This window comes from Chiloscyllium plagiosum, chromosome 9 (genome assembly GCF_004010195.1).
Source record: "Chiloscyllium plagiosum isolate BGI_BamShark_2017 chromosome 9, ASM401019v2, whole genome shotgun sequence".
Classification (NCBI taxonomy): Eukaryota; Metazoa; Chordata; class Chondrichthyes; order Orectolobiformes; family Hemiscylliidae; genus Chiloscyllium; species Chiloscyllium plagiosum.
The window spans coordinates 925,190-939,538 of NC_057718.1; the positions used below are offsets into that span (position 1 = coordinate 925,190).

Genomic DNA, 14,349 nt, shown 5'->3' on the forward strand with positions numbered 1-14,349 from the left:
GCTCTGATCTCCAGCATCTGCAGTCCTCACTTTCTCCAGCAGAGGAAGTGGTAGAAGCTGGTACAATTGCAACATTTAAAAGGCATTTGGATGGGTATATGAATAGGAAGGGTTTGGAGGGATATGGGCCAGGTGCTGGCTGGTGGGACTAGATGGGGTTGGGATATCTGGTCGGCATGGAGGGGTTGGACCGAAGGGTTGTTTCCATGCTGTACATCTCCATGACTCTATGACTCTTAAGCTAAATCCCCCTACACATACATACAGACACAAAAAATGGTGGTATGGATACAACTCAGTTCAATGCACCTTGTTCACAGATTTGCTTTTGACTTGTCCCGGATAATACATTGCCTCTCGGGTGCTAGGGTCAGGGATGTCTCTGGTTGAGTCTACAGGATTCTTAAGGAGAAGAGAGAGAAGCCAGAAGCCGTGGTACATATTGGTACCAATGACATAAGTAGGGAAAAGGGATAAACGCCTGGAAAGACAATGTATAAAGTTAGGTTGGAAGCTAGAAGGCAGGACGAACAGAGTACTCATCTCCGGATTGTTACCAGTGCCACGGGGCAGTGAGGCTAGGAATAGAGGGGGAGTGTAGAACAATTGGCTGCAGGGTTTGTATAGGAGGGAGGGCTACAGACATGTGGATCATTGGGATGCCTTCTGGGGAAGGTGGGAACCTGTACAAGAGGGACGGGTTGCGCCTGAACCGGAGGGGTACCAATATCCTGGATGGGAGATTTGCTAGAGCTCTTCAGGAGGGTTTAATGAGATTGGCCGGGGAATGGAAACTGAAGCTACAGATCTGAGGATGGAGTAGGTAGTGTACAACCAGATTCAGCGTGTGGGGGGTCCGTCAGGAAGGATAGACAGTTGATAGGGCAAAGGTGCAGTCAGTGTGATGGGTTGAAGTGTGTGTATTTTAACGCTAGCAGTATCAGGAATAAGGGTGATGAACTTAGAGCATGGATCAGTACTTGGAATGATGATGATGTGGCCATTACAGAGGCTTGGATATCACAGGAGCAGGAATGGTTATTGGATGTTCTGGGTTTTAGATGTTTCAAAAAGAATTGAGGCGGGGGGGTTGGAGTGTAAAAGAGGTTGGGGAGTGGCATTGCTAATCAGGGATAGTATCACAGCTGCAGAAAGGGAGGTTGTTGAGGAGGGTTTGTTTACAGAGTCAGTATGGATGGAAGGCAGAAACAGGAAAGGAGCAGTCACTTTATTGGGAGGTTTCTACAGGCCCCCCAATAGCAACAGAGACACAGAGAAGCAGATTTTGGAAAGGTGCAGAAATAACAGGGTTGTTGTCATAGGTGACTTTAACTTCGTCAATCTTGATTTGGAGCCTCCTTTGTTCAAATAGTTTGGATGGAGCAGACTTTGTCAGGTGTGTTCAGGAAGGATTCCTGACTCAATCTGTAGATAGGCCAATTAGAGGGGAGGCCAGATTGGATATGGTGCTTGGCAATGAACCATGCCAGCTGTCAGATCTCTCATTGGGAGAGCATTTTGGTGATAGTGATCACAACTCCATGACTTTTACTGCAGTCATGGAGAGGGATAGGAGCAGATGGTACGGGAAATTTAATTGAAGGAGGGGGAATTACAATGTTATTGGGCAGGAACTGGGGCGCCTAAATTGGGAACAGATATTGTCAAGGAAATGAATGACAGAAATGTGGAGGCTGTTTATGGACCACATGCTGATAGGGCTGGACATTTGTCCCACTGAGGCAAGGAAGGAACCTCGGGTGTAGAACATCTCGTCAAGAGGAAGAAGGAAGCTTACTTAAGGTTGAGGAGACAAGGATCAGATAGGACTCTAGCGGGTTACAAAGTAGCCAGGAAGGAACTGAAGATTGGACTTAGAAGAGCTATAAGGGGGCATAAAAAAGCTTTTGGGGCTGGGATTAAGGAAAGCCCTAAGGCGTTCTACACTTTTGTGAGGAACAAGAGGATGGCCAGAGTGAAGGTAGGGCCGATCAGGGGTAGTGGAGGGAACTTGTACCTGGAGTAGGAGGAGGTAGGGGAGGTTCTTAACGAATTCTTTGCTTCAGTACTGACTAGTGAGAGGGACCTTGTCGTTTGTGAGGACAGCGTGAAACAGGCTGTTATGCTCAAACAGGTTGATGTTAAGAAGGAGGATATGCTGAAAATTTTGAAAAACATAAGGGTAGATAAGCACCCTGGGCCAGACAGGATATATCCAAGGTTACTACAGGAAGCAAGGGAAGAGGTTGCTGCGCCTTTGGTGATGATCTTTGCATCCTCACTGTCCACTGGAGTACTGCCAGATGATTGGAGGGTGGCAAAGATTATTCCCTTGTTCCAGAAAGGGAATAGGGATAATCCTGGGAATTAATCCCAGTCAGATTTATTTCTGTGGTGGGCAAATTATTGGAGAGGATTCTAATAGGCAGGATTTATGCTTATTTGGAAAAGCATAGTTTGATTAGAGATAGTCAACGTGGTTTTGTGAGGGGCAGGTCATGTTTTGCAAGCCTTATTGAATTCTTTGAGGATGTGACAAAACACATTGATGAAGGTAGAGTGATGGATGTGGTGAATGTGAATTTTATCAAGGTGTTTGACGAGGTTCCCCATGGTCGGCTCAGTCTGAAAGTAAGGAGGCATGGGATACAGGAAAATTTGACTGTCTGGATACAGAATTGGATGGCCCATAGAAGACAGAGTGTGGTAGTAGATGGAAAGTATTCAGTCTGGAGCTCGGTGATGAGTGGTGTTCTGCAGGGATCTATTCTGAGACCTCTGCTCATTGTGAATTTTATAAATGACTTGGATGAAGAAACGGAAGGATAGGTTAGTAGGTTTGCCGTTGACAGGAAGGTTGGTGGAGTGGTGGGTAGTGTGGAGGGCTGTTGTAGGTTGCAACAGGACTTGACAGGGTGCAGGATTGGGCTGAGAAGTGGCAGATGGAATTCAACCTGGAAAAGTGTAAAGGTCGAGTTTTGGAAGGTCACATTTAAATGCAGAATACAGAGTTAAAGGCAGAATTTGTGGTGGTGCGGAGGAACAGAGAGATCTTGGGGTCCATGTCCATAGATCCCTCAAAGTTGCCACCCAAGTTGATAAGGTTGTTAGAAAGGTGTGTGTTTTATTGGCTTTCATTAGCAAGGGGATTGAGTTTAAGAGCCCCTACTAGGCTATGCTGTAGCTCTATAATGCCCTGGTCAGTCTACACTTGGAATATTGTGTTCACTTCTGGTTGCCTCATTGTAGGCACGATGTGGAAGCTGTAGAGAGGGTGCAGAGGAGATTTACCAGGATGCTGCCTGGACTGCAGGGTGTGTCTTAAGAAAGGTTGAGGGAGCTAGGGCTTTCTCATTGGAGCGAAGAAGGATGAGAGGTGACTTGATAGAGATCTTTAAGATCATGAGAGGCACAGATAGAGCGAATAATCAGAAACTTGTTTCCAGGGCAGCAATGGCTATCACAAGAGGGCATAAATATAAGGAGATTGGAGGAAGATTTAGGAGAGTTATCAAAGGTAGATTCTTTACACAGAGTGGTGGGTGTGTGGAATGCACTGCCAGCCGTGGTAGTCGAGTCAGATACATTTGGGACATTAAGTGACTCTTGGATAGGCACATGGATGATAGTAAAATGTAGGGTATGTAGGTTAGTTTGATCTTAGAGCAGGATAAAAGGTTGGCACAACATCAAGGGCCGAAGGGCCTGCACTGTGCTTTACTGTTCTATATTCTAGGTTCTCATGCTCCTCAATCTTCCTTCTCCAGGTTGGAAGGTAAAGGGTGATTTTGACACGTACAGTCTGAGTTATTGGGTTCAAAGCCACAACTTACAGCAACTGATGTAGGGAGGTACCCCCGCTGAAGGGAGGTAAACACGCTGTAGGGAGGTACCCCCGCTGAAGGGAGGTACCCCCGCTGAAGGGAGGTAAACACGCTGTAGGGAGGTACCCCCGCTGAAGGGAGGTAAACCCGCTGTAGGGAGGTACCCCCGCTGAAGGGAGGTACTCCTGCTGAAGGGAGGTAAACACGCTGTAGGGAGGTACCCCCGCTGAAGGGAGGTAAACCCGCTGTAGGGAGGTAAACACGCTGTAGGGAGGTATTCCCGCTGAAGGGAGGTAAACACGCTGTAGGGAGGTACCCCCGCTGAAGGGAGGTAAACACGCTGTAGGGAGGTACCCCCGCTGAAGGGAGGTAAACACGCTGTAGGGAGGTATTCCCGCTGAAGGGAGGTAAACCCGCTGTAGGGAGGTAAACCCGCTGTAGGGAGGTACTCCCGCTGTAGGGAGGTAAACCCGCGCTAGGGACGTACTGCTGCTGTAGGGAGGTAAACCCGCGCTAGGGACGTACTGCTGCTGAAGGGAGGTACTCCCGCTGAAGGGAGGTAAACCCGCGCTAGGGAGGTACTGCTGCTGAAGGGAGGTACTCCCGCTGAAGGGAGGTAAACCCGCGCTAGGGACGTACTGCTGCTGAAGGGAGGTACTCCCGCTGAAGGGAGGTAAACCCGCGCTAGGGAGGTACTCCCGCTGTAGGGAGGTACTCCCGCTGAAGGGAGGTAAACCCGCGCTAGGGAGGTACTGCTGCTGTAGGGAGGTACTCCCGCTGAAGGGAGGTAAACCCGCGCTAGGGAGGTACTCCCGCTGTAGGGAGGTACTCCCGCTGAAGGGAGGTAAACCCGCGCTACGAGGTACTCCCGCTGTAGGGAGGTACTCCCGCTGAAGGGAGGTAAACCCGCGCTAGGGACGTACTGCTGCTGTAGGGAGGTACTCCCGCTGAAGGGAGGTAAACCCGCGCTAGGGAGGTACTCCCGCTGTAGGGAGGTACTCCCGCTGAAGGGAGGTAAACCCGCGCTAGGGACGTACTGCTGCTGTAGGGAGGTACTCCCGCTGAAGGGAGGTAAACCCGCGCTAGGGAGGTACTCCCGCTGTAGGGAGGTACTCCTGCTGTAGGGAGGTACACCCGCTGAAGGGAGGTACTCCTGGTGAAGGGAGGTAAACCCGCGCTAGGGAGGTACTCCTGCTGTAGGGAGGTAAACCCGCGCTAGGGAGATACTCCTGCTGAAGGGAGGTACTCCCGCTGAAGGGAGATACTCCTGCTGAAGGGAGGTAAACCCGCGCGAGGGAGGTACTCCCGCTGTAGGGAGGTAAACCCACGCTAGGGAGATACTCCCGCTGAAGGGAGGTACTCCCGCTGAAGAGAGGTACTCCCGCTGAAGAGAGGTACTCCCGCTGAAGGGAGGTACTCCCGCTGAAGGGAGGTAAACCCGCACTAGGGAGGTACTCCCGCTGTAGGGAGGTAAACCCGCACTAGGGAGGTACTCCCTCTGAGGGGAGGTAAACCCGCGCTAGGGAGATACTCCCTCTGAGGGGAGGTACTCCCGCTGTATGGAGGTACTCCCACTGTAGGGAGGAAAACCCGCGCTAGGGAGGTACTCCCGCTGAAGGGAGGTAAACCTGCGCTAGGGAGATACTCCCGCTGTATGGAGGTACTCCTGCTGAAGGGAGGTAAACCCGCGCGAGGGAGGTACTCCCGCTGAAGTGAGGTAAACCCGCGCTAGGGAGGTACTCCCGCTGAAGGGAGGTAAACCCACGCTAGGGAGGTACTCCCGCTGTAGGGAGGTAAACCCGCGCTAGGGAGGTACTCCCGCTGTAGGGAGGTAAACCCACGCTTGGGAGGTACTCCCGCTGTAGGGAGGTAAACCCGCGCTAGGGAGGTAAACCCGCGCTAGGGAGGTACTCCCGCTGTAGGGAGGTACTACCGCTGTAGGGAGGTAATCCTGCTGAAGGGAGGTACTCCCGCTGTAGGGACGTACTCCCGCTGTAGGAACGTACTCCCGCTGTAGGGACGTACTCCCACTGTAGGGACGTACTCCCGCTGTAGAGAGGTAATCCTGCTGAAGGGAGGTAATCCTGCTGAAGGGAGGTACTCCCGCTGTAGGGACGTTCTCCCGCTGTAGGGACGTACTCCCGCTGTAGGGACGTACTCCCGCTGTAGGGAGGTACTCCCGCTGTAGGGAGGTAAACCCGCGCTAGGGAGGTACTCCCGCTGTAGGGAGGTAAACCTGCGCTAGGGAGGTACTCCTGGTCTGTTCAGGTTTCAGCTATCTTTCCTTGCAGAGAAAAGACCTATCCATATTAAACTTTAATGACTGTATGGAGGTACTCCCGCTGAAGGGAGGTAAACCCGCGCTAGGGAGGTACTCCTGGTCTGTTCAGGTTTCAGCTATCTTTCCTTGCAGAGAAAAGACCTATCCATATTAAACTTTAATGACTGTATGGAGGTACTCCTGCTGAAGGGAGGTAAACCAGCTGTAGGGAGGTACTCCCGCTGAAGGGAGGTAAACCCGCGCTAGGGAGGTAAACCCCGCGCTAGGGAGGTAAACCCGCGCTAGGGAGGTACTCCTGCTGAAGGGAGGTACTCCCGCTGAAGGGAGGTAAACCCGCTGTAGGGAGGTACTCCCGCTGAAGGGAGGTACTCCTGCTGTAGGGAGGTAAACCCGCGCTAGGGAGGTACTCCTGCTGAAGGGAGGTACTCCCGCTGAAGGGAGGTAAACCCGCGCTAGGGAGGTAAACCCGCGCTAGGGAGGTACTCCCGCTGAAGGGAGGTACTCCCGCTGAAGGGCGGTAAACCCGCGCTAGGGAGGTACTCCCGCTGTAGGGAGGTAAACCCGCGCTAGGGACGTAAACCCGCGCTAGTGAGGTACTCCCGCTGAAGGGAGGTAAACCCGCGCTAGGGAGGTACTCCCGCTGTAGGGACGTACACCCGCTGAAGGGAGGTACTCCCGCTGTAGGGAGGTAAACCTGCGCTAGGGAGGTACTCCCACTGAAGGGAGGTACTCCCGCTGTAGGGAGGTAAACCTGCGCTAGGGAGGTACTCCCGCTGAAGGGAGGTACTCCCGCTATAGGGAGGTAAACCCGCGCTAGGGAGGTACTCCTGGTGAAGGGAGGTACTCCCGCTGTAGGGACGTACTCCCGCTGTAGGGAGGTACTCCTGCTGTAGGGAGGTACTCCCGCTGTAGGGAGGTAAACCCGCGCTAGGGAGGTACTCCTGCTGTAGGGAGGTAAACCCGCGCTAGAGAGATACTCCGGCTGAAGGGAGGTTCCCCCACTGTAGGTAGGTAAACCCGCGCTAGGGAGGTACTCTCGCTGTAGGGAGGTAAACCTGCGCTAGGGAGATACTCCTGCTGAAGGGAGGTACTCCCGCTGTAGGGAGGTACTCCTGCTGAAGGGAGGTAAACCCGCGCGAGGGAGGTACTCCCGCTGTAGGGAGGTAAACTCACGCTAGGGAGATACTCCCGCTAAAGGGAGGTACTCCCACTGTATGGAGGTACTCCCGCTGAAGGGAGGTACTCCCGCTAAAGGGAGGTACTCCTGCTGAAGGGAGGTACTCCCGCTGAAGGGAGGTAAACCCGCGCTAGGGAGGTACTCCCGCTGTAGGGAGGAAAACCCGCTGAAAGGAGGTAAACCCGCGCTAGGGACGTACTGCTGCTGTAGGGAGGAAAACCCGCGCTAGGGAGGTACTCCCGCTGTAGGGAGGAAAACCCGCGCTAGGGAGGTACTCCCGCTGAAAGGAGGTAAACCTGCGCTTGGGAGGTACTCCCGCTGAAGGGAGGTAAACCCGCGCTAGGGAGGTACTCCCGCTGAAGGGAGGTAAACCCGCGCTAGGGAGGTACTCCCGCTGTTGGAGGTACTCCCGCTGAAGGGAGGTAAACCCGCTGAAAGGAGGTAAACCTGCGCTTGGGAGGTACTCCCGCTGAAGGGAGGTAAACCCGCGCTAGGGACGTACTGCTGCTGTAGGGAGGTACTCCCGCTGTAGGGAGGTACTCCTGCTGAAGGGAGGTACTCCCGCTGTAGGGAGGTACTACCGCTGTAGGGACGTACTCCCACTGTAGGGACGTACTCCCGCTGTAGGGAGGTACTACCGCTGAAGGGAGGTAATCCTGCTGAAGGGAGGTACTCCCGCTGTAGGGACGTACTCCTGCTGTAGGGACGTACTCCCACTGTAGGGACGTACTCCCGCTGTAGGGAGGTACTACCGCTGAAGGGAGGTAATCCTGCTGAAGGGAGGTACTCCCGCTGTAGGGACGTACTCCCGCTGTAGGGACGTACTCCCACTGTAGGGAGGTAATCCTGCTGAAGGGAGGTAATCCTGCTGAAGGGAGGTACTCCCGCTGTAGGGAGGTACTCCCGCTGAAGGGAGGTAATCCTGGTCTGTTCAGGTTTCAGCTATCTTTCCTTGCAGAGAAAAGACCTATCCATATTAAACTTTAATGACTTGGTGAAGAAACTGAGAGCATGTTGATAAGTTTACAGATGACATAAAGACAGGTGGAGGGGCCTGTAGTGTTGAGGAAGGCTGCAGAATGACTTGGATGTCTTAGGAGAGTAAGCAAAGAAATGGTTAATGGAATACTATGTGTCAACGTGTGAGGTTATACACTTGGGTAGGAAGAATAGAGGCATAGACTCTTTTCTAAACCGGGAACGGCTTCAGAAATATGTAGTGCACATGGACTTGGGAGTCCTACTTCAGGATTCTCATGGTTAACATACAGGATCGCTTGGCAGTGAAAAAGGCAAATGCAATGTTAGCATTCATTTCAATAGGGCATGAATAAATGAGCAGAGATGTCATGCTGAGGCTGTATAATGCTCTGATCAGACCACATTTAGAATACTATGAGCAGTTTTGGGCCCCGTATCTAAGGAAAGATAGTATGACAATTTATTGTCACTCGCATTTATGAACATACAGTGAGATGTGTATAGGTTGCAACAATTCGGTGGCATTTAATTACAGAAATTATAAAAAGAAATAATTGAGCCAATGTTAGGACAAAGTTCATCTTTTGTTCCCTCGGTGGCTCCTGGGTTAATGGAGTGTCTACAGGACACTATTGGCAAAGCTGTCCCTGAAGTTGCCAAAGCGAGGATTTCCAGACCAGGCCAACACGCTGCCATCGCCAAAGTTAACACCGATGTCATTGCATCGCTGCCATAACAAGGAGGGACAGACCAGACCCACTGAGTCACCAACACTGAAGCCACTGCCAAGGGGGATGTAGCAGACCCACCGACGCTGAACCTTCTGCAGCCACTATGGCCATGAGGAATGGACGTCTGGATCCAGCAGGCTGCTGCTGCAGCAACAGCCCTGAGCAACCACCTTTCTTCACCACAACTGCAGAAAAGAAGAAAAGGTGAACTTTGATGCAAAAGAGAAATAAAGAAGCAAAACAAAAAAAGCAAAGTTGAATGTGGCCGGCTGGAGGAGCCGGAGCGTTAATGTAAAAAGTCCCAACACTTTCTACCGTGCTGCCACCATCTTGAAAAATGTGCTGGTGTGGGAGAGGGTCTAGAGATGTTTAGAAGAATGATTGTGGGGCTGAAAGACTTGTCATTATGAGGAGTGGTTGAGGTCACTGGGTCTGTACTCGGAATTTAGAATGATGACGGGCGATCTGATTGATTGATTGAAACTGACAATACTGAGAGGCCTGGATAGAGTGGATGTGGAGAAAATGTTTCCATTATTAGGAGAGGCTAGGACCTGAGAGCACAGCCTCAGAGTGAAGAGCTGACCCTTTGGAACTGAGATGAGGAATTTCTTCAGCTAGAGAGTTGTGAATATGTAGAACTCTTTATCACAGAAGACTATGAAGACTAAGTCATTGAGATTTAAGATGGAGTTTGATAGGTTCTTGATGAATAAGGGGATCAAGGATTATGAGAGAAGGCAAGAGAATGGGATTGAGAAATATATCAGCCGTAATTGAATGCCAGAGCAGACTTGATGAGCAGAGTGGCCTAATTCTGCTCCAAATTGTGAGGTTTTAAAGGACAGTGATAATGCTGCTTTCTGTCCACAGTTCATGCTATACTTGGTGTATTTCTCCAGCATTTTCCATTTTTCTGTTGCAGATTTCCAGCATCCACAGTCCTTTGTTTTATAATTGAGTCAGTAATCTGCTTTGAAAAAGTACAACAATGCCTTCCTCCACACCTGCAAGTTCCCCTCCAAGCCATTCACCATCTAAATTAGAAATATATCGTCATTTCTTCACTGTCATTGGGTCAAAATCCTGGAACTCCCTCCCTAATGACATGGTGAGGCTGTCTACAACACATGCAGCGATTCAAGAAGGCAGCTCACTACCATCCTCTCAAGGGCATCTATGGATGGGCAATAAATGCTGGCCAGCCAATGACACCCATTTCACATGAGTGAATTTAAAAAAGAAATTATTTGGTTTTTAAAACAGTCCTTTTCCCATTTCAGTCCACACGGTCTTTATACTGGCTGTATCATGTTTCTGGTTCTGATACCTTGTTTTAATTCCTCCACAGTCCTGAGAAATGGAACAGCAGTGAGTGGGTTTTACCAATTCTCTCTGAGTGATGGTACAGTCCTGGGAGCTCAGACCAAGTGTAAGCTGTGTTACCCTGCCAACGTGGACACATCACCCATCATCATAAGCATGTACAGCATATACAGGTGGGCAGTGTGTGCTTGCCACCTTTCCTGCGCAGGTTTGTGTTTCAGGCAAAGGACAAGTTGAGGAGATACCTCAGAGCTAAGCAGAATGGGCAGTGGTGGGGGCGGGAGGTGGGGGGATGCATCTGTACCTTCTAGGTCTGAGGTTCTTTAGGGACTTAATTGGATTAATGTGTGGAAGAATGGCCATCTTGTGGTCAACAGGAAAAATGTTGAAGAGCAAACAAGATGTACTTAATTGATCTTTGCAACTATTTACAGGTTGTAAGATTCTCTTTACATTATCGTAATGACTTGGGAAGACCCATCCGAAGGTCTCTTCTCCCATAAAATCCTGTTTTAGTCTCTCACTAAGTCCTTGTGACATCGTCACAGTGGGCAGTGCTTACCGCACACAATCCCTTTAACCCTTTCAGACCCACATGCAAACAGTGAACATGAGAGTGAGGGAAGGATAGGTGACAGGGGATTGTGGGAATAGACTTGTATTTATTTTAAAAATTGTTGATGGGATAGAAAGCAGATGACAAATAAATGGGAATGGACAGAACGCAGATAAGTAGGGTTCCTTGTAGGAAAATGTGAAGTCATTCACTTTAGTCAGACAGGATAAAACAAGATACATTCTAAACAGTGAGAGATTGGAAACAGTGGAAGTCGAAAGAGTTGGCCGGATGCACTGATCATTACAATGTAATGAACAAATACCGACAAATAATCAAAAAGGCTTATAGAATGCTGGTCATTTTGTTTCAAGGACTGAAATACAAGGGGGGTATGTTTCATCCATACAAAGTCCTGGTTAGACCACACCTGGAGGTAGTCAGCACACCTCGGGAAGGAGATCTGAGAATAGAGGGTGGTCATGTACATTTACCAGTGTGAAAATTAATAACTAGGATTTTCCAATGCTCTAGGCAGAAGTGAGTACTGCAGATGCTGGAGATCAGAGTCAAGATTGGAGTGGTGCTGGAAAAGTCTTCATCATTCCTGAGGAAGGGCTTTTGCCCAAAATGTCGATTTTGTTTCTCTGCTCCTGACCTGCTGTGCTTTTCCAGCACCACTCTAATCTTTTCCAATGTTCTGTCTGTTTTTCTCTTCTTGTAACCCTGTCTTCGACAAACTTTTGTTCATGCTTTATCTCTTGCTTTGGCTCACTGCCTCTCTGATGTACCCTATGCCCTCTCTTGCATGCTCCAGTCTCTGCCTAACTTTGTTCTCACTGCAGCGCTCTCTCTCTTTCTCTCTCTGCTGCGCTCTTGCCTTCTACCCAACTTGCACTTGCTGCACTGTCATTCTCTGCGTTATCTCTCTCTCTCTCTTTCACCCCTTGCCAACACTCCTTTCTTATCGTTTGGTTTGAGATGGGATGCATTTGCAGTGCAATTGTTGACAATATGCTTCTCTCTCTAGGAATCAGAACCTGGTCACTTCTCAGCAAAACCTCGTCGCTGGGTCTTCATTAACACAGGCAGAGAACAGCACTGTCAAGCCAACGCTGGCATCTCCCTCCCACAGCACAAACAGCAGCATTTCTGAACTTGATTTCAGCTTGTCACCTGGCTCCCGTCTAGGCATCAATGGTGCCAGCAATCCCTCGAACCTGGGCTTCTTGTCCGGAGTGCAAGTGGGAGCTTCTGGTCCTGTGAATCAGGACTCATCAATCTCTCAGAGCCCCAAACACAGCAGTTCAGGGATTACCCCACCAGTCCCAGGCTTTATAACGCCCAGAGCACTGGGCAATTCTAGGCACTCTTTTCCCCCGAGTGCAGCACATGTCCCATCAACAGGTAGGCACCCCTACCCTAACTCCAGTTGCAATGCCTACCCTTGCCCTTTCCCCAGTTCCAACTCTAAACCAAATCCCAACTCCAATCTTCCCCTTCAGTCTCTCCAGGTACTGAGTGAGGGCAACAGGGTGCCTGTAAGTTTCCCTGGCACTTCAAGTGCACAGAGTGCACCAGTGTATCAATCTTTGCCTGCTGTGACAAAAGTGGCAGCACTGGACTCCAAGACTGTGCTCCCAGGGAAAGTTGGGGACAACCTGAGCTTTGAACACTTGGGGAACAGCTCAGCACCTGCATGTGTGGGTGAGAGGCCAACTGACACTGACAGCAAAACTCTCCAGGACGACAATGTAAAACTGGTGGAACTGTTGACCAGCAGCCAGGAACAAACCAGACCATGTGAGCTAGACACAGGGAGCAAGGGTAACCTCTCTCTTCCCACAACAAGTGCTCCGTGCCACACGTTACACACTAGCTCCTTGACAGAACGCCACAAAATCCTGCACCGCCTTCTGCAGCAGGAGGGATCTCCCTCTGACATCCCAGCAATGCTGCTTCCTCAAGATAGGAAGGAGGTTGCTCGGTGTGGTCAGGAGGGGGAAGGGCCCAGGAGAAAGGATGTGAAGGATCACCAGTTGCTGCGTTACCTGCTGGACAAGGATGAGCCCACAACTCCCGGCCTCAGTCTGGACGATGTGACACTGAAGTCGGAGCGCCCCAGTGGTTTCGGAGACTGTGCACTTGGCCTCAAGAAAGGCCCTCAGGACAAGCTGGAGCAGGTGAGCTGAGGGATGTGGGAGAGCGGGGCTGGTGGTGGGACTAGGGTGACTCTGGGACGTGTGGTCTGGTGATAGGTTTGCTGTGAGAGTGAAGGGCATGTGAAGAGCTGCAATTGGAGTTGAGGTTTGTGGTTTTACAGAGAGGAGGTGGTTACATAAGAGGTTAAAGCAAGAGCCAGTGACTTGAGGGCAGTTATCTGGAAAATAGCAGAGCAAACAAGTAAGGTTCTGTATTCAGGAGACATAGTGGTTGAATGAACAGGCAGGATGGCTATGATTTAGTGCAGCATATGAATGATTCATTTTGGTAGGAAGATTGAGGAGAGAAAATATAAAATATAGGAGCAGAATTAAGCCATTTTGCCCATTGAGTCTATTCCACCATTTAGTCGTGGGCTGATTTTTTTTTCTTGCCTTCTCCCTTGCTAATCAAGAATGTGCTAACTGTCGCAGTTTAAAATAGCTGTAGGAGCAGAGATCTGAGGGTACATGGTCACAAATTTTTGAATGTGGCAAAACAAATAGAGAAAGCTGTTAGAAGCATGTGGTATCCTTGCCTTTATAAACAGAGGCATAGAGCAAAAAGCAAGGAAGTTATGATAACCCTTTTCAAGACACTGATTAGGCCACAGCTGAAGGGTTGTGCCCAGGAACATAGATTGGACCTTCAAGAGCTATCATAGGAACAATGATTAAATGACTACCCGGTGAGCTATTTGATTCAAGGGTAAGGCTAATAGAATGCTGGCCTTGATCTCAGGTGGCCTGGAAGACATAGAGAAAGGAGTTAGAACATAGAACAGTACAGCACAGTGCAGGTCTTCAGCCCTCATGTTGTGCTGACCTTTTATCCTTCTCTAAGATCAAACTAACCTACACACCCTACATTGTACTATCATCCATGTGCCTATCCAAGAGTTACTTAGATGTCCTTAATGTATCTGACTCTACTACCACTGCTGGCAGTGCATTCCATGCACCCATCATTCTCTGTGGAAAGAAGCTATGTCTGACATCTCTCCTAAACCTTCCTCCAATTACCTTAATATTATGTCCCCTTGTGATAGCCATTTCTGCCCTGGGAAAATATCTCTGGCTATCCACTCATCATCCACTATGCCTCTCATCATCTTGTACACCTCTATTCAGTCACTTCTCATCCTTCTTCTCTCTAGTGAGAAAAGCCCTAGCTCCCTCAACCTTTCTTCATAAGACATGCCCTGCAATCCAGACAGCATCCTGGTAAATCTTCTCTGCACCTTCTCTGAAGCTTCCACATCCTTGGTATGA

General features: G+C 50.0%; 1 protein-coding gene across 1 annotated transcript in view; it reads left to right on the top strand.

Annotated features, from left to right (window-relative positions):
• Positions 1–14,349, top strand: part of ncoa1 (nuclear receptor coactivator 1) — a 99,564-nt gene that overhangs the window by 58,060 nt on the left and 27,155 nt on the right. The window contains exons 9-10 of the mRNA XM_043695214.1: positions 10,346–10,493; positions 11,907–13,059. Coding sequence (XP_043551149.1) covers positions 10,346–10,493; positions 11,907–13,059 — 1,301 coding nt within the window. The remainder of the gene's footprint in view (positions 1–10,345; positions 10,494–11,906; positions 13,060–14,349) is intronic.